Source organism: Lepidochelys olivacea, assembly GCF_965140295.1.
Source record: "Lepidochelys olivacea isolate rLepOli2 genome assembly, chromosome: 7".
NCBI classification, from domain to species: Eukaryota; Metazoa; Chordata; order Testudines; family Cheloniidae; genus Lepidochelys; species Lepidochelys olivacea.
This window is the reverse complement of record NC_140417.1, coordinates 48,400,470-48,428,163: the sequence shown is the minus strand read 5'-3', so window position 1 is coordinate 48,428,163 and position 27,694 is coordinate 48,400,470. Positions and strand designations below refer to the sequence as shown.

At 50.8% G+C, this 27,694-nt stretch overlaps 1 protein-coding gene across 1 annotated transcript; it reads right to left on the bottom strand.

Annotated features, from left to right (window-relative positions):
• Positions 1-6,988: 6,988 nt before the first annotated feature.
• ZMYND10 (zinc finger MYND-type containing 10) lies at positions 6,989-27,223 on the bottom strand. Its single transcript, XM_084634646.1, has 12 exons — positions 27,102-27,223; positions 26,372-26,480; positions 25,010-25,126; positions 21,853-21,906; positions 19,767-19,919; positions 16,874-16,962; positions 16,165-16,265; positions 14,708-14,880; positions 13,557-13,682; positions 9,219-9,340; positions 8,716-8,841; positions 6,989-7,868 (listed from the first exon to the last, which is right to left on the bottom strand). Exons 1-12 carry the CDS (start codon positions 27,194-27,196, stop codon positions 7,769-7,771), a joined length of 1,365 nt encoding a protein of 454 aa, XP_084490772.1. The 5' UTR covers positions 27,197-27,223; the 3' UTR covers positions 6,989-7,768.
• Between the last annotated feature and the right edge of the window lie 471 nt (positions 27,224-27,694).

Genomic DNA, 27,694 nt, shown 5'->3' with positions numbered 1-27,694 from the left:
TCCAGGCAAATATCGTGGGCTATACAGAGGTCCCACAGCCTGAGGGCTTCTTGACAGAGGGCAGAGGAGCAGGCCTCTCGCCTTGCCTGTTGATGGAAAACATTGAGGCAGTGTTGTCTGTGAGAACCTTGATCACTCCGCCCTCCAGGTGCACGCGGAAGGCCACGCATGCCAGATGGACTGCCCGGAGCTCCTTGACATTTATATATAGGGCAAGGTCCCGTGCGGACCACAGACCTTGGGTCTGAATGTTCCCCACATGGGCTCCCCACCCTATGTCCGACGCATCGGACACCAGGTCCACAGATGGGGGCTGGCCATCTGTGGAGCCATCCATGGAGCATGAACGGGACCCCGCGGAGCATGTTCCCCAGGGAGGACCACCATCGAAGAGAGGTGATCATCGGTTTGGGCACCGTGAGGACTTTGTCCATCCTGTCTCTAGACTGGGAGAACACCGAGGCCAACCAGAGCTGGAGTGGCCTCATCCTGAGTCTGGTCTGGTGAATCACATATGTACACGCCCACATGTGACCCAGAAGCTGGAGGCACGCTTTGGCTGTGGTCACAGGGAACCTTGTGACTGTGCTGATGAGTTCCCTTAGGGTCTCGACCGCTGGCCGCTGTCATGTCCAGGACTGCCCCAATAGACCCGGTGCAGCACATAGAGTTTAACATGGACTTGGTGTTGTTTGCCAACAGGCCCAGAGTGTTGCACATGGAGAGAAGAAGTGCCACAGGACCCTGCACCTGCAACCTGGAGCTGCCCTTGACCAGCCATTTGTCGAGATAGGGGAAGATCTGGACCCCGCGGCGTCTGAGGTAGGCCGCAACCACAGACATGCACTTTGTGAATACCCTGGGAGCAGTGGACAGGCCCAATGAGAGGACCGTAAATTGGTAGTGTTCCTGCCCAACTGTGAAATGGAGGAAACGTCTGTGTCCCTCAAATATATGAATGTGGAAGTACACGTCCTGCAGATCAAGGGTGGCGTACCAGTCCCCAGGATCCAGGGAAGGGATGATGAAGGTTAGAGAGACTATGTGAAACTTGAGTTTTACAATGTACTAATTCAGGCCTCGCAGGTCCAAGATGGGCCTGAGCCCCCCTCTGGCCTTCAGGATAAGGAAGTAGTGGGAATAGAAGCCCTTGCATCTGAACTCCTCCAGTACCACCTCCACTGCTCCTAGGCCAAGAAGCCACCCCACTTCCTGCTTGAGCAGGGCCCCATGAGAGGGGTCCCTAAGAAGGGACAGGGATGGAGGGTGGGTGGGTGGGGTAGAGGTAAACTGGAGGGGGTAGCACCGGGAGATGGTGTTGAGTAGCCATCGGTCTGAGGTCAGCCGCGACCACTCTGGGAGAAAAGCACACAACTGGTTGGAGAAGGGAAGCTTTATTGCGGGTGGATCCCTGGTATGAACTGGTAAGTAGCCCCCAGGCATCCCACTTTCCCACCTGTTTACCCTTGAAGGGCCCAGGTTGGGGCGCAGACTGGGATTGCCTCCGTGGGCGTTTCTTATAGTCCCTTGACTTTTTATAAGGGGGCTTATATTTAGAGTGGGTGGCCTGGGGTGGGAGCCTGATCTGGCTTAAACTTGGTCCTGGCCGGGCCCGGGACATAGAGGCCAAGGGTCTTAAGGGTTGTGCGTGAATCTTTCAGGCCGTGCAATTTCACATCCATCTATTCCACAAATAGGGCCTTGCCATCAAAAGGAAGGTCCTGTAAGGAGTTCTGTGCCTCGCTGGACAGCCCAGACAGCAGAAGCCACGACGTCCTCCTCATGGACACCGCGGAGGCATAGACCTTGCAGCCATATCTGTGGCATCTGAAGCTGCCTGAAGGGCCACGCTAGCAGCAGCCATACCCTCCTCCAGCAGAGCCTTGAACCCCTTTTTTGTTACACTCTTAGAGGGAATCCTCAAATTTGGGCAGAGAGCCCCACAAATTGAACTCCTATCTCCCCAGTAGGGCTTAGTGGTTCACCACCCTCAGTTGGAAACTCAAGGACAAATAAACCTTCCGCCCAAGTAGATCCAGTCTCCTTGAGTCTTTATTCTTAGGAGATGGGGCTGGTTTTTCCACAATAGGTTCAGTGGTACTGGGCTCCTTGGCCGGCACCATGGTACCAATGGGCCCCGATGTGGCCCACGATGCAGCCGCTGGTGGTGGCTTGCTTGGTGGCCGGTGTCTCAGAGAGACCATTGGCCTTCCTTTCTCAACCTCCCAGGAAGGAGTCGGTGGAGCGTTCATCCCTAGTTCCGCACCCAGAGGGGGACCAAGTGGTGGGACCTGCGGCACCGGTGGGTATGCAGAGTACTGCGCCCCCATCCTCCCCGGATGAGCCGATCAAGGCTCCTCCTCCACCTGTCCCACAGGAACTGTTGAAAAGGGTGGCATCAAGCCTCAACCTTCAAGCCGAGGAGGTGGAGGAACCCTTGGACTCCCTTTTCAATGTCCTCTCTGCTTCGGCACTGGGCAGGGTGGCTCTCCCGCTCCATAAAGGGATGCCGAAGATTTCAAATGCCTTGTGGCAAACTCCGGCTTCCTTGCCACCCATCTCTAAGAGGGTGGAATGGAATTACTTCATGCCCGCTAAGGGACATGAATACCTGTACACCCACCCTGCTCCCAACTCCTTAGTGGTCAAGTTGGTCAACCACAGGGAGAGGCAGCACTTCTAGCACTGGTGCACGTGGTGGGCACACACACCTATTGTGGAATGTAGTTGAGCAATCACTCAAAAAAGGAAAAGTGACTTGCCCAAGGCCACCCATTAAATCAGTGGCAGAGCTGGGATTAGAACCCAGAGCTCTCAACTTCTAGTCTAATGCCTTAACACTTGAACCTCTCTCTGAAGAAATCGGGGTGTTACCTGAAACTGGGCCAGCTAGTAAGCTTAGGGAGGACTAATGACCCACCAGAGTTTGGCAGAAAGCAGCACATTTATTATTCTGATAGCTAAGCTCAAAAGTGGGGAGCGGGGGAGTCACACTCACATTTGCATACTCACGCTCCCAGGACAGGCACAGCACGGGAGATGTCAGGATCCTTCAAGGTAAGTGTCCCACAGCGCAGCAATGGAAAGGTAAGTCTTCCCAAGGCACGATGGAATGCAACGCAGCGGACCACTGGTCAGACGGTCCAGGTGAAGGGCCTTCACAGAAGGTACAAGCTTGTGAGTGCACTCCTGACCACATGACCCCTTCCCCTTTTAAGGACCTGCTCTACAAAGGCAGGGAGGGGACTTAAGCATCCTGACTGAAAATAGACCCACACGTTCAAAGCCCAGCTTGATCAGCTCAACCCTTCATCTTCCAGAGCCTCATACACTGAATTTCATGTTTTGTTCGTTCACCATGTGATCTTCTGGCCAAACCTTTCAAAAAACTCAAGCTCTTAGAGGGCCTCAAAGATCACACAGGGCAAAAAGATCTGAGTGAAACAGGTAATGTTACAGCTGTGGTTTGCCTAAAGGTTTCCCTTACAGTGCAGAAATCCACCCCACAGGTGGCTGTATCTCAGCATGGAAAAGGTTCCCTTGTGTGCACTTTTGAAAAGTTAGAAGCATTTCAAAGCAGCCTGTTACTTGATTATTTCCTGCTCCACTAACATTAAGCACCCAGATTGTAAAATCACATCATGGATGATGAGTCAACAACTTCTGACAGAGGAAGTTTGGTGGCAGCCACTGCCCTCTTTGTTTGGTGCCCGAACATCGCCATATTTCTGTGCTCTTCCAGTTCAGCCTCTATCACATGTATGGCTAAAAGCAGGAATTTCAAAACCAGATCAATCTCAACTGGTACTTTCTAATTCCCAGTCACTGCCCTCCACACAGAAAGCGGCCGGGGGGGGGGGGGAGGGAAATGTCTGTCTGTAGCCCTCGTTAGTGTGGTCTCTGAGCACCTCACAATTTTCAGTGTAGTTCTCCTGATCACTGTTCCCTCTAAGCTGTGGGCGCGCACACACAGATCCGAAACCCCATGCACACGGCAAAACACTGTGTGCACAAAAATGTGCACAGAAGCACAACAATTTGCACAGAATAAAATGCCTGTCAAAAATTAGAGGGAACGTTGCTCCTGACCCTTCCTCCAGGATAGGACTGGGGCAAACCCAGGGCCAGTTTAGATGCCAGGAAGGGGCTGAGAGGGTTGAAGGAAGAGGAAGATCTAAAGTGTGGGAAGCTGGGAGAGCCTGTGATAAGAGAGCCCCTGTCCCTCTAGGCTGGCCTGGCCCAGCCTGCTCTTGTTTACATTCATGCTTATCTACAAGGAAAGATTAAAGAAAATGCTGAATCTAACATCCACAAAAGAAAAACTGCTCTCTGAAGTCACAGGCTGGATCCTTCTGCCCAGCTCTTTAGAACAACAAACATCTCTGTCTAAACTAGCATCTGCCCAAGAGCCGCATCCAGACACAGGTGACGTGGGCCTCAAACGCCCCCACATTTCCAGGAGTTTGACTTCCCAGCCCCACTTCCATTACCTAGTTTTTGCACATACTTGTCGTATTTCCCATTCACTTTGCTTGTTCCATGATTGCTGACACTTGGGATTTTATCGTGAGTCTCAAGATACTTGGTGATTTTCTTCAAGCCCCAGCTCCCAGAGTCAAACGATTAACAGAGCATCTCGGCTCACACTTAAAAGAGAAGTATGTTTCTAGCCCTCGTGGTTGTGGAGAAAACCTTGATAACATGGCCACTAAAGGGTGAAAGACCAGCACTGGTTATTTTTAAAAATCTTGGGTTTTAAGCTAATCTCATTATTTTGGGGGCCTAATTCATGCTTTTTGAACACTGGGGATTGGTCAGCCTCACTTTTTCTAAAGCATCAGATAGAGAGGGGACTAAGCTGAAAGTTCAGGTGAGAACGGCATAGCCTTCAGAAGAGTTCAGAGCCAGATCCAAACTTCACTGCTTTTCTTATCATGGGTGGAAGCAAACCACAGCATCTAACATCTCGAGCATTCAGGTAAGTCTGGCTCCTGATTTGACTAGCTTAGACCTATCTCTAACATCAAACCAATCTAGCAGAAGCAGCCTTCTCTCCTTTTCTGGAGGCATATTTATATAAGCCCATGGCTTCCGGGCAGGATGACCTGGGGTTCAGCGAAAGATAGATGGCCAGAGAGGCCACTTTTCCAGCTACACGATGCCCTGGGACAACCCTTCCAGGACTATTTGTTGTAACTGTCCACATGGTCATTAACGAGACAAGGTGTATGAGCATAAGATTGTTTAGCGTAAGTAGTTAGCACATACTCGAAGGGACTGAAGCGAAGACTCACCAGCATGGCACCTCCTGCTGGTAGTCTTGGGAATGGCTCAACTCCAGCCCAGAGCGCCCTCTGTTGGCTGGTGTCTCACCTGCCACAGGCCCCGCATCCCTTTACCTCGGGGTTCTGCCCCCAGCAGTACCCCCACACTCTGGGGGTCCCCTCCCACCTCTTAACCCACCTTGCCTTAGTGGCTACTGACAGTCATCATCTAGCCCCCGCTCACTGGGGCAGACTGAAGTTTGTAATGGCCACTGATCATTGGCAAGGGGTTAGGACCTGCTGCCTTTGCCTATCCCCAGGCTGTATCTCTGCAGCCCCAGTACCTCTGTAGGCCTGGGGTTTTACCAGGCTGGAGCTCCCCAGAACTATTCCCCAGCACTGCTCCAGTTCAGGTACCTTGCTGCCAGGCAGCTAGCCCTTCCCACTCCAGGACTAGAGTGAGACTCCTCCAGTTTCTCGCCCTCAGCCCTCTTATAAGGGCCAGCTGGGCCCTGATTGAGCTGGCCACAGCTGTGGCTGCTTCCCCAATCAGCCTAGCTTGGCTGCTTTTAACCCCCTTCTCCAAGAGTGAGGCAACCGCCCCACTACAGGGACCATTCAAGATGAAGTGGTCTGTTAACACCTCGGCAGCCATAGGACTAAAAGAGGGGAGTTAGTAGGTTACAGATTGTTGTAACAAACCATACATCCAGGCTCTGTTCAGTCCACGATTTTTAGTGTCTAACAGAGTAATGAATTTAAGTTCTGCTAGACATTAAAAATCTGTTCCACTTTACATTTTGCTGTGAGGCTGGGAGTACCTTTCCCAGACGTGAAGCAGAGCTCTGTGCAACTCAAAAGCTTGTCTCTCTCATCAACAGAAGTGGGTTCAACAAAAGATATTACCTCATTCACCTTGTCTCTCTCTCATACCCTGGGATGAACACAGCTACAATTACGCTGCATTCACATACATGGTCATTAACAGGATTGAGTTGGCAGGATTCAGGCTCATTGGAGGCCAACACTGGGGGAGCCAGCACATCTCATAGCATGACCCAAACAACTGGGGAAGTTACTCATGACCTTAGCTGCAGGGTTTTCAGCATGGGTGGGGGGGAACAGATGGGGATGAGGGGGCAGGAAGATCAATATCAAACGTGACTTAAGACAAGCTGCATGGGGACTGATCCTTGGCATTCTGACCAGAACACAACTTTGGTTGACCAGGGCTGACACAAAGAGCATGACTTGGGCTGCTTTCTGGATGGAACTGATTGTTCATTTCATTTCTCACTACAATGCAGAGAAAATCCCAGAGCGGGAGGCAAGTCCCTGGGTAGCCACCAAGACACCACATTATGCTCTCAACCATGAAACAATGAGCCTCTGAAAATTGAAGTATTTGTCCTAACCACATCCGTTTCCCTGCCCCTCCCCCAGTCTACACTGCAAGGTCTGTGCAAGGATGTTATAGAACTGAGCACCTAGATAAGGAAGGCACAGACGATGTCACTTCCTGGGCAATTCCCTCCCTGCATGTATGGCCCTGACTGGCATCTGAGCATCAACAGAGACCTTGTAAACTCATTACTGGCAGAGATGGGGTTTATAAAATCCTCCCCAGTAGGATGATGCAGGAAATAAGTGAGGAAGTGGTTTTGTCATCTCTAGGGTGGCTGCTGCAGAGTGTTGCAGAAGGGAGATGAATGAGAACAAGATGGTTAGTGGCTCAACCCATTTACTGGAGAACAAATTGTAGGGGGGGAGGTGGGAGTCCCAGCAGAAGAGGTTCTGAGCCCAGTGCGGCTACTGCTGGCCTCTGAGCCCTGGGAGCAGAAAACGTATTTTCCTTAAGGCCCATGGTGCATTCCCAGCAGCAGGTAGTGAGAGCAGCAGTCAATGGTTGGTTCCAAACTTGCCAGCTGCCATGGTGGTGCTGCTGCTGCAGAGTGGCGAGATCAGTGCTCACTGCCATGCTGCATGACTGCAGGTGGCACCTGCTCCGAGCAGGATGCCCGGTGACACAAGCTGCTTCTGAGTCACGGGTGACAGCACGGAAAAAGCTGCTTAGCATAAACGGGTCACCGAGGTCAGGAGCAGCCTGTTCTCAAGCAAGGAAGGGTTCAGAAACTAGGAGACAGAATGGGGTATGAGAGAACCAAGGCTCCCAATCTCAGCAAGCAATTTTCCTAGCTGCCTAAAGGGAGGCATCAGTTGTGTCGACCAGTGGCTGCTGCATCCCGCTGAGCTGAGCACGATCCCATGGTAGTGTATCTGGGCCTACTGTCCTTGGCTGCAAGGCTCGGATCTGGAGCAGCCCATGCACTACTGCAGAATGCAGTTACACAGGAGGCAGAAAGCAGTGGTGCACTGAGCCCAGGTTAGATGAACAAGATGAACAAGGGGTTGTCTGTCTCCAGTTCTAACTGGCGACCCTTTGCTCTTGGATTGCTGGAATGCCTGGGAGAAATAGTCCCTCTTTGGAAGGCTCCGGCTCTGCATTATGGCTGCACTTTCAGGTCCTCTTTTGTTTTCTTCAGGGCATCAGCCATCAGGTTGCACGCTTTCTTGTGCTTCTGCCAGTGCTGCACCTGGCACTCCCTGCAAAGAGAGAGGGGACAGAGGGGCAATGGTAGAAAGGAACACATTGGGAACTGGGTCAGGGGGTTGGTATGCGCTATGAAGGCCTTCAGCTCTACATGTCTGCTTTAAATAAGGGCCAGCCAGGGACAAAACCTGTTACCATCTACCTGTGGTTCAGTGGTCTGTGTGAAACAGAGTAGGGGTACCTGTTGTAGTGGTCAATTGCCCATAGCCATTGTCACTGACTGGTCCCCTCTGCTAGTCTCAGCAATGAGGCTAAGGAGTCCCAAAGAGGCCAAGGACACTGAATTCCCACCCAGGGTGGTTCCCTCTAGGTATAAGGTGAAGCACATTCACTGAGGAGAATCTCACGCGGCTGCTTTTGTTGTGGATAAACAGGGGACTCTGGGGTCTCAGCCCAGCACCTTCCAGCATCAGCACAAAATTCACTTGGATCTTCATAAAAGGGAACATGGAAAGGCTGCTTCTGCTCCGGTTTGTGACATAACTGACCCCAGTGGAGATTCACTGTGGTGCAAAGACAGCTGACTTCACAGTTCCAGTGATGTTGATCAGAGGGTTAGGGGCTGTGAATTCATGCACTGATTGGAAACTCCATGGCAGTCATGAAGCCCAGGTGCATGGGGTATAACACCCCCCACTCCCATCATGACAGGTGCAGAGACCAGCCAGGGCTGCTAAACCCAGCATCATTCAGGTAACAGTAAGCACCAGCATTGGCATGGCCAGGTCTCACAGCAGGACTCTAGTACCAGCTGCGTGCCCAAGGGAGAGGTGAGATCCCAGCTAAGCCCTGAGGGCAGCAGGGAGCTCTGACAGACCAGACAATGCTAAGCATCATTACCGTTTGCAGTACCACTCGTTCTGGCAGCGAGAGCAGCGCTTTGTTGCCTCCGAGCCGCACAGCCCGCACTTGGGTTTCTCTGGGACGAGAGCCTCAAGCACATCCAGGTTGTATGTCCGCGCCCATCTGGTTGGGGATAGAAAGCAGGCATCAGCACCTAGAGCAGGAGACTCATGATGTGAAAGGTGGTGCCTGTCCTGCACAGGATGGAGCCTTTAGGTCTGACCCCGCTATCCCTCCCATCCCACTCTCCAAAGGGACCTCCTGCCACAAGCTAGGATTACTGCGTCGCTCAGTATCTCAGTCCTCCCCAGGGCAGTGAAACTTACGCTGGATATTTTCTCTTGTCAAGAAGCCCCTGCTCATTGGGACGATGGCTGTGCTGGGCCTCCTGTAACTAGCAGCCTCATAGCACAAGAGGAAAATAGGGACTGGCCTTGCAAACGGGCTCTCCTGCAAGAGGGTGCTCAGGGTTGCTCACCATACAGCAGCTGGGATCTTACCGGCATGCCAGGTGTTTCAACTCATCCTCTGAGGGGCTGAACATGTGCTTCACCTGGTGCTTGGCGATCGCCTGCCACTTCCCAGAGTTCTCTCTGACAATGCGGTCCCTGATGACGGGAACCTGTCGGGACAGCAAAAAGGGTGAGAGGAGAGTCCTGTCCCAGCATTATAAGCTTGCCAATATGGGGGCGATTCTGGGGCAGGACATACAGGGGCAGAAACAATGCCTGGGGTCAGTGTAGCTCAGGCAGGCGATAAGCACGGACTTGTATGAGAGCAGGAAGCAGGGATGAAGGCTGTATGTGGGATGAAGGAAGAGGTGACCAATGTGTGTGTGTACATGTGTGTGTAGGGAGCTAAAAGAAGATGTGACAGAGCTGTTTGTACACACACATCTGCACACAGGACAATGGGCAGCGGGTATCATAGGCTGGGGGAAGCTGTGCCTCCCCAAACAGCCTGGCGTGGCTCTGCCCACGCTCCACCCCCAGACCTCCTCCTGCCTGCTTCTAGTTCCCCTTCCTGCTCTTCTGCAGCCGAGTCTGGGATAGGCAAACTGGGTCTGGTGCTCGCAAGGCCCACGGCTGGGGGTGCTGGGGCTGGGGCCACGCGGTGCCGACCGCCCAGCGCTGGGGTTAGGGGTGCTGGGATCACGCCGCCTGCCTGCCCAGCGCTCTGGGGCTGGGGGGCACTGGGGCCAAGCCACTCGCCTGGGGCTGGGGGGGCGCATTCTGGTTGTGCCACCCACCCGGCATTCCGGGGCGGTGGTGCTCCAGCCACGCTGCTCGCCCGGTGTTCTGGGGCTGGGGGTGCTGGGGCCAAGCCACTTGCCCCAGGCTGGGGGTGCTCCAGCCTTGCTGCCTGCCCAGCACTCCAGGGCTGGGGCTGCTGGGGCTGCGCAGGGGGCCTGGCAGCCACGGGGGCAGGGGATGCTCTGGGCTCCAGCAGGGAAGAGGGGGGCAGAAGGGGAGGGGGAGGTGCAGGGCCTCAGGCAGAGGGGGAGAGGCTTGGGGCTAGCCTCCGGCTAGCCTCCCCCAACAGCTTGTTCACCCACCGCCCATGCGCAGGGGGGAAGGAAGATGACAGATCTCTGTATATACACACAAGTGTGTGTAGGAGCTGAAGGAAGATGTAACATATCTGTGTGTATACAGGTTGAAGGGAGCTGTACACATATAGATCTGCCAGTTGTGCATGTAGGGGGTGGAGGAAGATGTGACAGATCTGGAGAAGCAACAGCAGTCTGCTATGAGATGAACCCCTTCTCAGAGTTTATTGAGAAGAGGCCATAGCACGTGCCTCCTAGCTGCATGCCACTGAAGGGAAAGCTCAGTTGTGAACAGCATTTATTCTGGGGAGTGCTTTGATCCCCTGGACCTGCTGCATCTTCCCAGTGCATTTGCCTCCTTAAATTCTCCTAATTTCCTCCCTTCCACCCACACACTCCTTGAATTCCCATGTCAGCCCCAGCCTCCCTTCTCTCCAGGAGGATGGAGGTGATAAGACTTCTTTCAGATTCCTGCACTGACAGAGGCGATAAGGGCTAAGTGAAACAAAGCTATGCCTCCCTCTAATCCTTGGGAGTGAGAGCAGCAGCAGGGCTTGAACTCTAGTAACATGAAGCACTCTCACCAAGCTTGGGGGGGTGGGGATGGGGGACAGGGACAGGCCCAGATTGGACCTGAACCCAGCACTCCAGAATCTCTTGGCTGATTTGATCTTTCTCCCTGAACTGAGAACTTTTTCCACTCATCATTTCTCTGAACAGAAACACCCTCAAGAGCCTTTCAGTGCAAAAGAGCAAATGCCAGCCAAGAACAGAGCATGGAGCTCAGACTCCAGAAGAAAAGCTGCTGTTTCAAAGGAAAAGGAGTACTTGTGGCACCTTAAAGACTAACCAATTTATCTGAGCATAAGCTTTCGTGAGCTACAGCTCACTTCATTGGATGCATTCAGTGGAAAATACAGTGAGGAGATTTATATACACACAGAACATGAAAAAAATGGGTGTTATCATACACACTGTAAGGAGAGTAATCACTTAAGATGAGCTATTACCAGCAGGAGAGTGGGGGGGAGGGGACGGGGAAGAAAACCTTTTGTAGTGATAATCAAGGTGGGCCATTTCCAGCAGTTAACAAGAACGTCTGAGGAACAGTGGGGGTGGGGGGGGAGAATAAACAAGGAGAAATAGTTTTACTTTGTGTAAGACTCAATTTGCAAATTGGATACAATTAACTTAGGCTTGAATAGAGACTGGGAATGGTTGAGTCATTACACAAAGTAAAACTATTTCCTTTTCTTTTTGCGAATACAGACTAACAGGGCTGCTACTCTGAAACCTGTTTCAAAGGAGCTGTCATCCCTGCAGAATAAAACAGCCAAGCAGAGATGGTGAGAGAAGGACTGCTCTCTGAGAAGCAACCAGTGGAAAAAGCCTTTTTCATCATCGCTTGGCACAGTGACAGTGGGTGAGTTCATTGGACAGGATGCGTGATCAGCATGTGTGACTGCAGCTGGCTTCGCCCAACCCACTCAAGATGCTGAATTCCAATTACATGCATGAGGCTAGTGATGCAAGCTGAAAAGGAGATTGACGAGATTAGAACGGCAGCACATTGAAAGGCCACACAAAACCCTCCAGAGCGATAGCTGCCAGCCTCTGCATTGCTAACTCACTCTGGGCTTGCCAGATGTGGGAGCGGAGAGTGACATCCTACCTACCTCCACTCCATCCTTACCAAAATCATCATCATCCCTTGGCCCTTGGTTTATTGCACACCTTCCTCCTCTACAGCCTCCCAGCTCTCTGGACTCCAGCCAGTGCAGAATGATACTGGCACACATAAAGAGGTGTGGCTACAGCATCCGTCCTCAATCTAATCAAGGTCCAGGTCAAAACTGCCCTCTGTTATTAAACCCCTTGAGCCAACTTTAAGTGCAATGTCTCTCTCCCTTTTCCCCGTCCCATTCCTCCACTCAGCACTCCTCTGACCCTCCACAAAGTTGCCACTCTGGGTATAAGAGCCTTCTCGTCTGGAGCGCCTGCCATCTGGAAGAGTCTCCACTTTCCCATCTCTTTGCAAATCCCGTCTGAATGCACCTGTCTTCTCCCCATTACATGCCTCTCGGTTTCCTTCTCTCCCTGCTAGCTTTTATGGAACACTTAAATACATTTGAGGATATGCTTCTGTGAAGCAAATTACACAGGCGCATGCTACAAAACCAAGGACCCCATCCCTCACCCCTTACTCAACTCCCAAACTTCCCAGAATTCAAGGAGATTTTAATATTAACACCAAGGCACTTGCAATCAAGTTGCTTGAGTGGCACAACTTTTCTGGCCTTCTCTCTTGGAGTAGAGGGCCAACTGTCCCAGGGCAGGGTGCATAATAAGGAACTCTTCCATGGCTCCTACCATACATGGAAAGGAAATTAAGGGTTCTGGTAAACAAAGAATTAATTGTCACTGTGAGGCAGCTGGTGTCTCCCCCTCCACTCAGACACCTTGCTAAAGAGTCAGTGTAATCATGAGGTTTATAACCCAGTGTCATGTCATTAATTGTTGGCTGCTGCCTTGCTCCCTACTCAGCCCGGCTGCAGCATGAATCAAAGGCTGTCCCACAAAGACGCTACTGGAGCGGAGTGAGCAGGAGTCTGTGTAAGACTCCCATCCAGGTACTGTGAGAAGAACAGGCAGGCACAGTTTGACCCATGGTACCGATATGGCTTCCATTACCATGGTAGCTGTGCACCTCACAATCTACTGTGTGTGTATCCAGACCTCATACACCCCTTTTGCGGGGCAGGGCTATTATCTCCACTGTCCAGATGGGGAACTGAGGCACAGAGAGTCTGAGTGACTCACCCAAGGAGTCTGTGGCAAAGCAAGGATTGAACTCAGTTTTCCCAAGTCCTAGGGTAATGCTGTAACCACTGAGCCATCCTTCCTCTCCATAATATAGAATTCCATCTCAGGGCTCCGGTGATTTTGGCTTTGCTCTCATATCACCATCGCCTGATGCAAGGACAAACTCCCTGCTTCTCAGCTGCCTGTCTAGCCTGTGTGGAAGCAAGCCCCTAAGTTGATAGAGCAGAGGACCATTACTAACATGTTGTAGGGCCAGTAAAAGAAGAGTGCAAAGTACAGGCTCAGTGCCAGGGCACATGCCCTCTCTCATCACAGCACCATGGTCTCCAAGAGGTGGGAATATACTCTGCCATTGGAAACGGGAGATGGGATTACAGAACGCTACTGAATACGAAATGCAGCAGCCTTGTGCAGCTGGAATGGAGGAGACAGACTGGCCTTGGGAGACGGATGGTGCTGGAGGTACCTGCTCCAGGATGAGGTCCTTTCTGGGTGGAACAGGCTCTGTCACTACGAGGTGACTCAGAAATCTCTGCATCTCTACCAGATTTGGCAACTGGTCAATGAGGACATCAGTCAGGAATGCACGGAGCTAAATCCAGAGAGGGAGAGAGGAGGGTGAAAGGAGAGAGATCAGAACAAGGCAAAGAAATAATCCACTGGTTAAAAAACAAGCTGCTGGAAAAGTGGCCAGGTGGCCACATGCCAGCTCAACAACGCCCTACTGAGCAGAGCACTAACTGCAAGAGAAAGAGTGTACAGAAGGGTTATCATCATCAAGGGCTAAAATCATCCGGACTCCATTGCTCAACATCAAGAGCAAAGCTGGGTATTAAGCAGTATCAAAAGCCTGCAGTACCTGGAACTGCAGGAAGTGCTATGGGTGAGGACTGAGGGGCATTTTCCATATTGTGTGGGGAGCTCAGGGCTGGAATAGCAGGGGGGGCTGTGTGTTGGGATTGAGGTGCATTGTCAGAGTTGTATGGGAGCCCAGGACTGGAAAAGCGGGAGGGGGGCCGGTGGGCTAGGACTGAGCTGCATTGGCAGAGCTATTTATGGGAAGTTTGTATAGCACGTGCCAGCATGGTGCATGGCTCTAGTGCTCTCAGACTCATCCTTCTACAGGCACTAAATCCATAAATGGCATAATTCTAATTAAAGCAATAAAACAAACCTCTCCACCTCAGCAAGCCACTTGTGAAATTCTCACTAAGGTGGTAGATTGGCGGCCCTATATCTCCACAGAAACTGCCGCAGCAGTCTGAGTTTCTCAACACACCCTGTCAATGGGTCTCAAACCTGGCCTGGAGAGACCATTCTAGGGTGAGTCTAGTCCCCATGGCCCTCTCTGTCCTTGGACTCTGCTAATCAACAAGATGCTAATTCATGCCAGTGGGTGGGGTATTTGCCTCTAAACTTGACTGGCATGAACAAAGAAGCCATCTTGGAACTGATGACATGGTATTTCCCAGCTTGTGATACAGGTTTCAACCAGGAAATGCTCACCTGGCACATTTTTAAAGTGAAGACAAGAGGGTATCTATACCTGCGGGAAGGTCCCTGGGCCTAGGCACCATGCTGGGTATATGTATGACTATGCACACTGAAGTCTTGTACCTTTAGGAGCTGGCTCTTGTTGAAACCATCCAAGTTGTATTTCCGCTGGCATTCTGGGCTCAGGAGGAGGTTATAGAGGGAGAGCCACACCTGTCCATCCAGCTTGGTCATCCTCACGTGGTCTTCAGGAGGCACAACATACCATGCTCCATTCTCAAACTTCTTTAGCTTGCCTGAGACACACAGCCAGTAAGACAGAGGGTGAGACTGAGACACCAGACAAAAGAGGGCCCTGTGGTTAGAGTGCCAGCAGGGACTCAGACCTTGGTTCAATTCTCTGCTCCAGCACAGACTGCCTGTGTGACCCTGGGCAAGTCAATTAGTCTCTCTGCACCTCAGTTTCCCTCTGTAAAGTGGGGCCAATAGCACTTCCCTACCTCACAGAGGTGTGTGAGAATAAACATATTAAAAGATTCTAAGATGCTCAGAGACAGATGATGGGGTCTAGATAAGGATCTAAGAGAGATGAACAGAGCCCATGGTTTTATCATCTGTGCATTCACTCAGGAATAGCAGTGCAGACAATGCTCAGGGCCAGGGTCGTTGCGGGAAGAGAAGAAACAGAAGAACTGATCGTGGGTCTGTGGCAAGAGCAAAAAAAGATGATGTGTAGCTTCTGGGAGCAGCTTGGACTCCTGGAGGAGATCGTGGCTGTGCTTCCCACACTTACCTGGCTTTCCTTGCCATTCCAGGGATGTGTTGTGTAGCTAGTGGTCCTGCCTACATAGGCCTTGCGACTAAATTAACCACCATGCTTATACTTGGCTGTGGCTGAATCCCTGCAATGCAAGTGTGGACTAGCCAGCCTGGTTCTGAACCAGGTTAGTTCTGCCCACACTGAGCTGATCCACTGTATCAGAACCCACTTTAAGGTGGCCTGGAAGCATGCTCGTTAAACAGTTTGGAACTCCATTTTGGATGGGGCCTCAGTGCACACAGCAGGGGTGGGAAGAGGACAGTTGCCAGGGAGAAGTGGGCTGATAACCAGGTCTTTCTAAGTAGATCCTGTTGCTGCTCACAGGAGCATGGGATTCTCTGCAGGGCAGGATGGGGTGGGTGAAGGGGGCTGGCAGATACATTAGGGTTGTATTGTGCTCTTTTACTGCACTGGGGACATCAGCTTGGGAACTCTCAGATTTGGATGAGAGACAGCCACAAGCAGGGACCATTTTTGGAAGTGCAGCTCCTCAATCCCAGCCGAGCGGCATCTGCTCAAGAGCTGAGCCAATGGGCACATACAGTCCCATGCAGGAAGTGATCCCATGTACATGGATGGGAGGGGAGGAAGATGGGAAGGCCAGATGGAAACCCATGTGAAAGATGGAGAGTGAGAACTGAATCTAGAAAGGAGCTTTCAGATATTTCTCACTATATGGGAGCCACCTACCAGATGAAGCTCCAGGTAAAAAGTGCTACCGCCCCATGGATGCACTAAGGTATGAGCGCATGATTCATACCTGCTTCGCAGCGGCTCCATGGACAATGCTCCAGGAGCTCTACCAGGAGGCAGGGCAAGTTGTGAGTGTTCAGCATCCGTGTCAGGGCACTCAATGGCAAACTGTAGAGAAACAAGAGAGGAACTAGTGAAAACACCTATTGTGAGCAGTACAAGATCAATTACAAATGGTCCCAAGGCTCTGGGAGAAGCAAAATGACAAAATAAAATAAATTACAGTCAGACCTGAGGCAAAATCCACACAAGCAGCCATTGAGAATAGCCTGATCCCACACCAGGATCCACACAACCAGTCACCAAGCATAACAGGATCTATACACCAGGGCACTAGTACCAGGGTCCACACAGCCAGTCACCAGGTGAAGCCAGATCCAGCCCCTTGTGCTAGGTTTGATACTTTCAGCTGCTAGGATTGACCTGCAAACCAAATGCCCAGCAAGATTCACTCTGAGGGCCAATCTGCACACTGAGTTCTCAGTGCCAGCTACCGAGAACACGAGGAAGCACACACCAGAGCTGTAGTGCCACGATCTGCACATCCAGCTACTACACACAGCGGGATCCAGACACCAGGGCACTAGCGCCAGAACTGATGCTCCCAGTCCCTGAGCACAGGCGGACTGACACCCGCAGACCAGTGCAATGACTTAAACAACCCCACCCCAGTTCCGAGGCTCATCTCTAGATTCTCCTGTGAGCCAGCTGCTTACCTGTCTACCTGATCAGTGATGAAACGGAGCACAGAAAGAGCCCTCAGGGAGATCTCAAACTCCATCATCTCTGCCTGCTTCTGTAATTCCTACGGGGGTGAAAACACAGACTCGTACAAGCACACCAAATATACGGCTAGATTTTTTTCTGCAGAGTAACAAAGGAGGCAGCATATGAGCTGGCTCTCAGTAGCCAAGGACTCATTAGGAAGCCCAAGCCACATAAAGCTGATTCCTTCCCCAAGATCAATGTAAACTGCAGTCACACAAACGCCTTTCAGTGACGGAGAGCTGAATGGTGTAAGCACTCCTGAAGATAGCAGCTAGTCCATGACATGAATGCACCAGGCTCCCCATATGAAGTACACCATAGGCTACTGCTGGCTGTGTCACATATAGCCAGGTCGCAGTAGGGCAGATCATTTACCCAGTCCTGATGCTGAGCGCTCAAGGCCGGCCCAAGGAAGGAATAACTGCCCTGATCCACCATTTGAGAGATCCTAACATTAGCATGGCCCCACCTCCAGATACCCACCCCCGAATCCCTTCTGTAAACTCCAGCGTCATGATCCCACGTCTGGAGCCACCCCAGGTTGAGTGGATGGATATAAACTGGCCATCAAGAAGTTTAGGCTTGAAATTAGGCAAAGGCTTCTAACCACCAGAGGAGTAAACTTCTGGAACAGCATCCCATGAGGAGCAGTGGGGACAAAAACCCTAACTGGCTTCAAGACTGAGCTTGAAAAGTTAATGGAGGGGATGGTACAATGAGGCTGCCTACAATGGCATGTAGCCGATCTGCGACTGCTAGCAGCAAATATCTCCAATGGCGAGTGGTGGGACACTAGATGGAGAGGGCTATGAGTTACTACAGAGAATAATTTCCTGATGTCTGGCTGCTGGATCTTGCCCACATAACTGATCATCATATCTGGGATCAGGAAGGAATTTCCCCCCAGGTCAAATTGGCAGCGACCCGCGGGGGGTTTTGCCTTCCTCTGCAGCATGGGTCACTTGCAGGTTTAAACTAGTGTAAATGGTAGATTCTCTGCAACTTGAAGTCTTTAAACCATGATTTGGGGACTTCAATAGTTCAGGCAGAGGTTAGAGGTCTTATAGAGGAGTGAGGAGGGGGCAAGGTTCTGTGGCCTGCAACGTGCAGGCGGTCAGACTAGATGATCATGATGGTTCCTTCGGGCATTCAAGTCTATGAATCTATGAGAGTCTGAGTCCATTGCATTAGGGGAATAGGGAGCTGAGTGATCAGGGCAGAGAGCTAGGTAGGATGACAGAGAATGCTGTGCTCTAAAGCAACTGCAATCCTAGCAATGGATATGACTTCATCTACCATCTCTATGCCCATGACTCACAGATCTACCTGTCCATTCAGGACTTGTCTCCTTGTGTCCAAACTAAACTCTCCACTGGTCTCTCTGACATCTCCATGTTGAGCTTAAGCTGATGGCTGGACACCAACATGACCAAAACAGAGCTCCTAATCTTTCTCACCCCATAAGCCTCCCTCCTTTCTCAGTTACTGTGGACACTGCCACCATCCTCCCTCAGGCCCAAATGCCAGTTGTCATCTTTGACCCAGCTCTCTCTCTAGGTCCTCACATCCAGGCTATGTCTAAACCTTGCTGATTCTTCCTTCCTAACACCTCTAAGATACAACTTTCCCTATCCACCCACACAACCAAAACTTTTGCCCAGACTCTCATCACCTTGCGTCTCGACTATGGCAACATCCTCTTCTGGCCTTGACAAATGCAACCTTGCCCTGCTATGCACAAGCATTCTGTCTGAAAAGATCATTTCTCTAGACCTCACTTTGACCACATCTCCTCTCTTTGAGTTCCTCCACTGGCTCCCCTTTCTCCACTGCAAACGGGAGATCAGACTAGATGATCACAATGGTCCATTCTGGTCTTAGAATCCTCGCAGGATAAGTGGTTTTCAATACTGCAATAGCTAAGACTGTCATTCTCCCTTGGGCCAACTCCAAGGATTAAGAAAAATACCCAGGGGGGAAACACTTCCCTACTGTTCTCAGGAGTCCCATGACTTCCTCTCCAGCTTTGAAAGATGAGCATAAGTTCCAGCAGGAGGCCAAAGGGTGAATGCAATTCTGGAGACTACTGCTGAGGTTGCTGTGTCTCACTTTAAATCCATTTTACTAGAAGATTCTGATGTCCTGTTTACAGAAAAGAATTTTAAGAACTGAGGGGAAAAAAAAAAATCCCAGATGCACAATACTGTCTCACACCAAAATGAACTGAAATAGCAACAAGCGATGAAGCAACAACAATGACACACCCAGACCTGGGAATGCTTCAGGAGGTTGGGTATGACCTTTTTCTCCTTAGGTCATTGGTTCAAAACTGGCCTAAGACTACAGAGACTGAGTTGTTACCATCTCGTGCGGGCTGGGTGGCCTGTGTGAAATGAGTCTTAGGCCAGTTCCAAGGGGAAACCTATAGAGATCTCAAAAAAATACCATTGCAATTAACCCTGACTGGTTCCCACACTCCTAGTCTTAGCAGAGAAGTCAAAAACACAATGGTTCATAGAAACTGAACTGCTCTCTTGCTCCTAGAGAGAATCTCATAAAGTCATGGTTGAAGCACACTTGTAGGACAGGGTGGGAAAACTAACACCGTCTCTGCTCATGATGAGCCACCTGTGAGAACAAATCACCAATCAAGAGACCTCCACCAACACCAAATTCATGTAGAGGAATGCCCAAGTAGAGTGGATTTATTCATCAGGTTCTGGATACAAGGGCCTTCATGACTATTACTATGGTCTTTCCCAGTCATGGAAATTTAACTTCCCTCCAAGTACAAGGTCAGACAGACCTGCTGGAAGTTGGAAACTTGCACTTTTAACCCACCTGCATTGATGATGCATTGGTCACATCCTCAGGCAGAAACTTTTCGTGGATTGGAAACTCCCCGTTGGTGCTCTGAGCTGCTAGCAGGGTCAGTTTCCGGTAGCTATAATCAATCAAGTCCAGAATGGTGTCCTCAGCGGATTCGCAGATCTCCTACATAACAAGAGGGCAGCAGAGAGCTGTTTGAGAGGAGAAGGTATTCCCTTCAGAAAGATCATTTTTCAGATGGCCTTCTGATTAGAAAACACCTCTCCAACTGCACCAATACCTGCAAACCTCAGTGTCACAGGGGACTGATTGAGATCCACCTTATGGCTTCAGGCTGAACATTATAGACATGGGTTGTTTGAGTTGCCTTAATTTCTGTATTTCCACACTCTCAGTTATCTGAGGTTTTATGCTTTATCTTTAAAGTGGCAGAACTGGGACTAGAACTCAGGGGGGCCTTGTCACAGGGTCTGGTCTATGCTCCAGCTTGTCACTAGTCTCCTGGGAGTGTCAGCTTTAGCATGCCAGGCTCCAAGGATCCACACAATCCCACAGGGGAAGGTCTGTGACCTCCAAGCCTGGGCCTTTGGCACCAGCGTCCCTTGTCTCTCTCTGTGGCTCCCTGCAGTGAATCCAGCCAAGCCAGAGTCCTGTGGGAGGCTGTACTTTAGCCCTTCAGGGTGCAATGCTCTCAGTATTTACAGTGACACAGGCAGCCTTTTAAAAACACGGTAACCATTTATTGGTCACCAGGAACATAGAATATGGAAGTCCTCAGGTTAGCACAGAGAAATGAAGGTTAAAGTATAGTCCATTCTGGTCAGTCCAGAGCCCCAGTCAAATTGTAGTGAATCCCATGCTCATGTTCAGTCTCTCCTCCACAGTCTGACCTCCTTGGTCAGTTTCCAGGTGAGAGTCCTGACTCCTTCCAGAAGCCAGCACTTTATCCCCCCACCTCACACCTTCCAGTCCTTTGTTACGGAGCTGGGGTCTGTGCCCAGATTCCCTGCTGTGAGGTGGGGAAATCCATCTCCCTCTAGGTTGCTGTTTGCTAGGTGTCAATGTCTGGTGCCTGGGCTTTTCACTGTCATCTCAGATTTTCTGTTGATATGGGGTCAGCCTCAGTCAGTCCTTTTTTTAATGACACATTTTTTAATGACCTATTAAACCTGGCTCAGACAGCTAGGTTACACACATCCACCTAGCTCTCTTAACCGGCCCTGACAGCAGACTTAGTCCTTCTCCACTCCCCAGGTAGCCAGACAAAATATAGGGGAAACTGAGGCACACATAAGACTCATAAAAATACTACAGAAAACTCCCACTTCATCACAGGTCTGGAATCTACTCCCATGATCTGTCCACCACACCACTTGTCTCCTTATGTGCAAACTTAACTCTCCACTAGTCTCTCTGACATCTCCATGTTGGTGTCCAGCCACCAGCTTAAGCTCAACATGACCAAAACAGAGCTCCTAATCTTTCTCACCCCATAAGCCTCCCTCCCTCCCACCTTTCTCAGTTACTGTGGACACTGCCACCATCCTCCCTCAGGCCCAAATGCCGGTTGTCATCTTTGACTCAGCTCTCTCTCTAGGTCTTCACATCCAGGCTATGTCTAAATCTTGTTGATTCTTCCTTCCTAACACCTCTAAGATACAACTTTCCCTATCCACCCACACAACCAAAACTTTTGCCCAGACTCTCATCACCTTGCGTCTCGACTACGACAACATCCTCTTCTGGCCTTGACAAATGCAACCTAGCCCTGCTATGCAGAAGCATTCTGACTGAAAAGATCATTTCTCTAGACCTCACTTTGACCATATCTCCTCTCTTTGAGTTCCTCCACTGCAAACAGGAGATCAGACTAGATGATCACAATGGTCCATTCTGGTCTTAGAATCCTCACAGGATAAGTGGTTTTCAATACTGCAATAGCTAAGGCTGTCATTCTCCCTTAGGCCAACTCCAACTGCCTCTCTAATTGCAACTTTTGGGAAAGGTTTGCCATGTTTCATATGCATGACCTGAAATCACATCTGGGATTTCCCCATTCTGGGGCCCTTGATTTAACACAGCAGAACTCATCTCTTACCTTGTGAAAAAACACTGTCTCCAGGAGGTTAATAATAGAAGCTTCATGGTGCAGCTGAGGGAATGTGGGGAGACAAAGCAAAGGTCAGAGGAACATCATCTACAGTGCCCATGGTAATATGCATCCAGCCTGTAACTGAGGTAGCCCCCAACACAGGTGCAGCCAAAAGTCCAGCCAATGAGGCAAATGCAACCCATGGAGTCCTTAGCCAGGCTCATCTTGAATACAGATACGTGTCCTGTAGAAACTACAGGTCCTGACTCCCAGCAAGCAATGCTCCATCATCATCTGAGAGCAGGCTGGAGCACTTCAAACTGGGAGCCAGAGTCTGAACCTTTGTATCACTGCAGTCTGCAAGTTTATCATGCAAATGATACCCTCTGGTTCCTGGCAGATGGCCAGTATGGCCCCTCTACTGGAGTAGTTTTCATGGCTTCACTAGAAGAATACTAGTGCACTAAGATACAGGTGTGTCTTTTGCTACTGAGATCAGTCCCACCACCAAAAGGGCCAATGCAGAGGTTTCACTGAAATTCTTAAAGCAGCAAAGGGCCACCGCTTTCCAGTCACCCTGCGGGTCTCACAAGACATTTTTTGGTGGCCTCAGAGCGTGGACAATTTTTCGGTGGCCACTCTGACAATTTTTCCTAAAATATTAATTAACTTTAGGAAAAACAAATAAATATGCATATATACACATGTCCAAATCATTGTAATTTATTTATGTAGGTTTTTATTGCAGAATCAGTAATAAAAATAATGTAGTTGTTTCTATTCTTTAATAGACCTAAACAGAACAGAATCAAATAATGTGCTTTGCACGTTCCTGTTTTTGTTGTTGTTTCTTTTGCATTTTTGGTTTTTTTTGTTTTTTTGTTTTTTTTTTAAGACTTGCTAGCTAGCAAGTCTGTGTCTGTGAAAAGTGATATTTGTATGTTGGCAGGGGGAGCAGGGGGCCGCAAAGAAGTGTTAATAATCACTGCCCAGGAGGCTGTGGCTGCACAAAAAGCCCCGGTGGCCGCATGCGACCACGATGGCCGCATTTGAGAAACACTAACCCAAGAGATCCCACCAGATGACAGGAGCTGTTGCTGTGAAGATGCCTGGAATCCTAAGAGCACATTAGCTGCATTACAGGTAGTGCGGGAGAAAGTTCTACACCTTCCTCTAAAACAGTGGTGGGCAACCTGCGGCCCATCAGGGTAATCCACTGGCGGGTCCCCAGACAATTTGTTTACATTTGCACTATCGCCCGCAGCTCCCAGCAGCTGCGGTTAGTCATTCCCGGCCAATGGAAGCTGTGGGAAGTGGTGGCCAGCACGTCCCTGAGGCCTGTGCAGCTTCCCACAGCTCCCATTGTCTGGGAATGGCAAACCACAGCCACTGGGAGCTGCAGGCAGCTGTGCAAATGTAAACAAACTGTCTGGGGGCCCACCAGCGAATTACCCTGACAGGCTGTGAGTGGCCCGCAGGCCACAGGTTGCCCACCACTGCTTTAAAATATCCATCTTTTGCTGCTATCAGAGCCAGAGTACTGGACTAGATATACTATTAGTGTCTATTGCTATGACAATTCCTAGGAGAGTGTCCCCTGATCCAGCATTAGCTAGTAGCCCTAGTTGAAGTGTCCAGGGCAGATAGGACTGTGGAAGTTCTTAGAATCCAAAGAACTTACTGGACTGTCCTTCCTTCACATACATGCTGGTTGCAAACAGTGTGGAGTCCTGTCAATCAACAGCATGAACACCTGTGAGCGGTGCTAACTAAAAGGCAATGAAACTCAAAAGTAGAAAAGAGGCTGTCTTTTAGAAGCAAGAAATTTGTAGTGCCATGTTAAATGGCCAGAATACCATACACGTTCAGTGCTTGAAAGAAATGTAAAATATCAGCCCTGAGAACTTTTGGTCATCCAAGATTCTATGGCTGTTTCTAAAAGGGACAACAGTTACCCCAGTGTCCTGGCCAAAATCTAGGATAGGTGACTACATTCTGCTGGCTGTCAGAATTTCTATTGTAGTTTCAACTGGATAGGAGATCGTTCCTCATTTCCTGTCCTAAACTTAGGTAGTGTTGCTGTGTGTGCTGTTAAACAGCTGCAATGCTCCACCACGGGGGGAGGGGGCAGCATTTCAAAGGTGGGGGGAGTGATCCTTGTGAAAAGAAGTTCTTTGGGATCCTTGAGAAGGCCCTATGTAAATAAGGATAAGTTATTTTATCATTACACCATTGCCTAAAACCTCTTAGAATCACAGAATATCATGACCTGTGGATAAATGTGGATAAATTGGAGAGAGTCCAGCGAAGGGCAACAAAAATGATTAGGGGACTGGAACACATGAGTTATGAGGAGAGGCTGAGGGAGCTGGGATTGTTTAGCCTGCAGAAGAGAAGAATGAGGGGGGATTTGATAGCTGCTTTCAACTACCTGAAAGGGGGTTCCAAAGAGGATGGCTCTAGACTGTTCTCAATGGTAGCAGATGACAGAACGAGGAGTAATGGTCTCAAGTTGCAGTGGGAGAGGTTTAGATTGGATATTAGGAAAAACTTTTTCACTAAGAGGGTGGTGAAACACTGGAATGCGTTACCTAGGGAGGTGGTAGAATCTCCTTCCTTAGAGGTTTTTAAGGTCAGGCTTGACAAAGCCCTGGCTGGGATGATTTAACTGGGAATTGGTTCTGCTTCGAGCAGGGGGTTGGACTAGATGACCTTCTGGGGTCCCTTCCAACCCTGATATTCTATGATTCTATGACCTCAGGAGTTCATCTAGTCCAACCCCCTGCTCAAAGCAGGACCAATCCCCAATTTTTGACCCAGATCCCTAAATGGCCCCCTCAAGGATTGAGCTCACAACCCTGGGTTTAGCAGGCCAATGCTCAAACCACTGAGCTATCCCTGCCCACCTGTCTTGCCTCTCTAGCCCTCGTGAGCAGTGACTGTCCCACAGAATTTGTGTTTCATAAGAGTTTTGCCTGTGAAGACGACTCACATGCAGCTACCATATTAAAAACCTTAATGGAATATGGACAAGGTGTCTTGTGAAGCATGCCTGTTGAAGCAAACGTACCATGCAGTGCTACTACCCTGCAGGACATTCCAGATCATGGCAATGTACTTGAATACTGTGCAAGTTTGTTCTCCAAGACCTCTCTGAACTCACCACCAAGTAGATGGGAAAGGTGCTTTTTGGCTTGAAGTCCTCCAGCTGGCACAGAACAGGGAACACCTTGTGCTTCCAGATCTCCACAGAGATCAATTCCTCGATGAGAGTAGGGATCTGGACAGAAGAATAGACCGTGGAAAGTGAAACCCTTCAGGCAAGAGAAAATGGACAGAGAAGCCTAGTGCCATATGAGTATTTTAGTCCTAGAGGAGAAGATGCTGGGACAAACGGCAGCTCTCCTTGTTGGCAGTTTTGTTGCACTGTTCATCTAGGTACTTTCATGTGCCTCATCATCTTATTATTTGCTTCATCCCATTGACAGTCATTTCTGAAATCATATTTGTCCCCATCTTTCCATTGGATGAGATGGGACAATATATCTGGTGCAGGTAAAGGAGGGAGGCAGAGTTCTGCTAGTCTATTTCCTAATACACCAGCAACATTTCCAAGTGACCAAACTCACCTCCAAGATAAGCTCCACTGACTTCAGAGTTACATCAGAGATAAGCGTAGCCCATGATCTCATGGACAGAAAGACTCACTTTGTTTAGCAACAGTCCCTCTCTGGTGTAACCAAACTTGCATTCAATGTTCAGTTCTGGGGTCCTTTGTACCCAAAATATAGACAAACTGGAGGGAGTACAGAGGACAGCAACAACTATGATTTGGGGGCTGAGGAGGGTTACTGGGAGGAGAGAATAAGAGCCAAAGATGTAACAAATTTAGGCTAGAAAATAAGGCACACATTTTTAACAATGGGCAGAACAATTTATCTAGGGATGTGGTTGATTCTCTGTCTTTGAAGTCTTTAACTCAAGCTTGGCTGTCTCATTCTCAAAAAATATGAGCTAGCTCAACCATGAGATATGGGTTTGATGCAGGAATCACTGGGTGCAACTCTATCGCCTACGTTATTCATAAGGTCAGACGAGATGATGAGAACGGTCCCTTCTGGCCTTAAAATCTATGAATCTATAATGTGGCTAAACGACTGAGGTCCAGCGTCACAGACAGGGCTGATAACATAGTATTGGAAGGGTACAGATGCCAAGTAGGGAGAGAATTTGATTAGGTTGGTACAACAGAGTGTATCTGAACAAAGGAAAATTTGGGCTCCATATCAGGACACATTCCCTGACAGTAAGGTGAATTAGGCTGTGGATGCATCTCCCCAAAGAAAGAGGCAGGAGCCCACTTGGACTAGGCACTGTAGGGGGCAAGGTTGCCTAGGCTTGGTTGGGGGAGGAGGGTGAATGGGGCCCTGCAGAGCTTTCCCTTTTTGTCTCATCCGCTGGATACTCTCCCCATGGAGGAGGGTGCTCTTACCCCCGAGCTCCCTGCGGCCTGCAGACTGCTCACCTTAGCATAGTTCACCAGCAGCTCAATCAGGAGCTGTTCCTGACCGGCAGAGGCGCTCAGAATCCCCTGTATGTTCAGCTTCTCAATGGCCTCGAGCTGCCGGAGCCATCTAGGGAGCAGGGGAGTCAGTGTCCACATCCCATGGCAAACCTGGTACCCCAGCCCCTCTCCATGCCACCTTCCCCACTCAGAGACTAACCCCCAACCCAGGGGGATGCTTGCCCGGCTCTGAGGGACTCATCACATCCCCAAAAGAGTTCCCTGGAACTGGAGGCCTTCCTGTAATCAAAGGCCCACCCCCTAGATCCGATGGGGGCTCACCTTTGCCTGAGGATCAACCCCTCAAACCCACTGGGGACTCGCATCCGTCCCCAGTCCACACAGCCCCCTTGACTCACTCCCCCTCACACCCCATGCCCCTCCCCTGGGGTGACTCAGCCCATGCCCCTCCTTAGCCCCCAGGGCCTCCACACACACTGCCCCCTCCCCTCAAGTCCCCCTGAATCCCCCCGCCCCCCAACTCAACTGGGGACCCCCCTCCTTACATCCCTCCCCCCCCCCGGGGCACGCCACCCCGCCCATCTCTCCTGGGGGCCCCGCTCCACATCCCGCCCCCTTAACTTCCAGGGGACTCTCCCACACCCCGCCCCCACCTCTGCCGGGACCGCGCCCCCCAGCCCCTCTCCCTCTCCCCCCAGCCCGGCTTCGCGGGTGTCGCCCCGTCTCGGACCCCTGGTCCCCGGTGTTCCGCAGCGGGCCGCCCCGCAGCGCCTGCACCAGGGCCTCGGCCTCCCCCGGCAGCAGCAGCGCGGCCGCCTCCGCCATGGCCCCACGCCGTCACCATGGAGACCGACGGGGCGGGCGGGGGGAAAGCGGCCGCGAGAGCAGGGGCCCGCCCGGCACCGCCCCCTCCCCGCCATCCTCTTCCGTCCCATTAGGAGCCCCTGGGCGGCCTGGCCCCCCGCCGCACCAGAGAGCCCCTGCACCATACCCTGGCTCTGCTCCCCCGCCAATGTGCACCAGGCCCTCCGCTCCACTGGAGAGGCCCTGTATTCCTGCACTGCTCCCCGCGAACCGAGTACCAGTGTCCCATTGCCCCAGCAAGGCCCTGTCATGGATCCCGGCACTGCTCCTCCACCAACAGGCACCAGACCCCCTGCTGCACCAGAGAGACCGTGCCCCCATGCCCCACCACTGCACCCATGCCACCAGACCCCCCACTGCACCAGAGAGACTGTGCCCCCCATGCCCCACCACTGCACCCATGCCACCAGGCACCAGACCCCCTGCTGCACCAGAGAGACCGTGCCCCCATGCCCCACC

Coding starts and splice junctions, on each gene's coding strand:
- ZMYND10 (XM_084634646.1), bottom strand. CDS start 27,196: ATGGCGGAGGCGGCCGCGCTGCTGCTGCCGGGGGAGGCCGAGGCCCTG. Junction 26,481..27,101: donor CGGAACACCGGGGACCAGGG/GTCCGAGACGGG, acceptor CCTGCTCCCTAG/ATGGCTCCGGCAGCTCGAGG. Junction 25,127..26,371: donor TGCTGGTGAACTATGCTAAG/GTGAGCAGTCTG, acceptor TCTTCTGTCCAG/ATCCCTACTCTCATCGAGGA.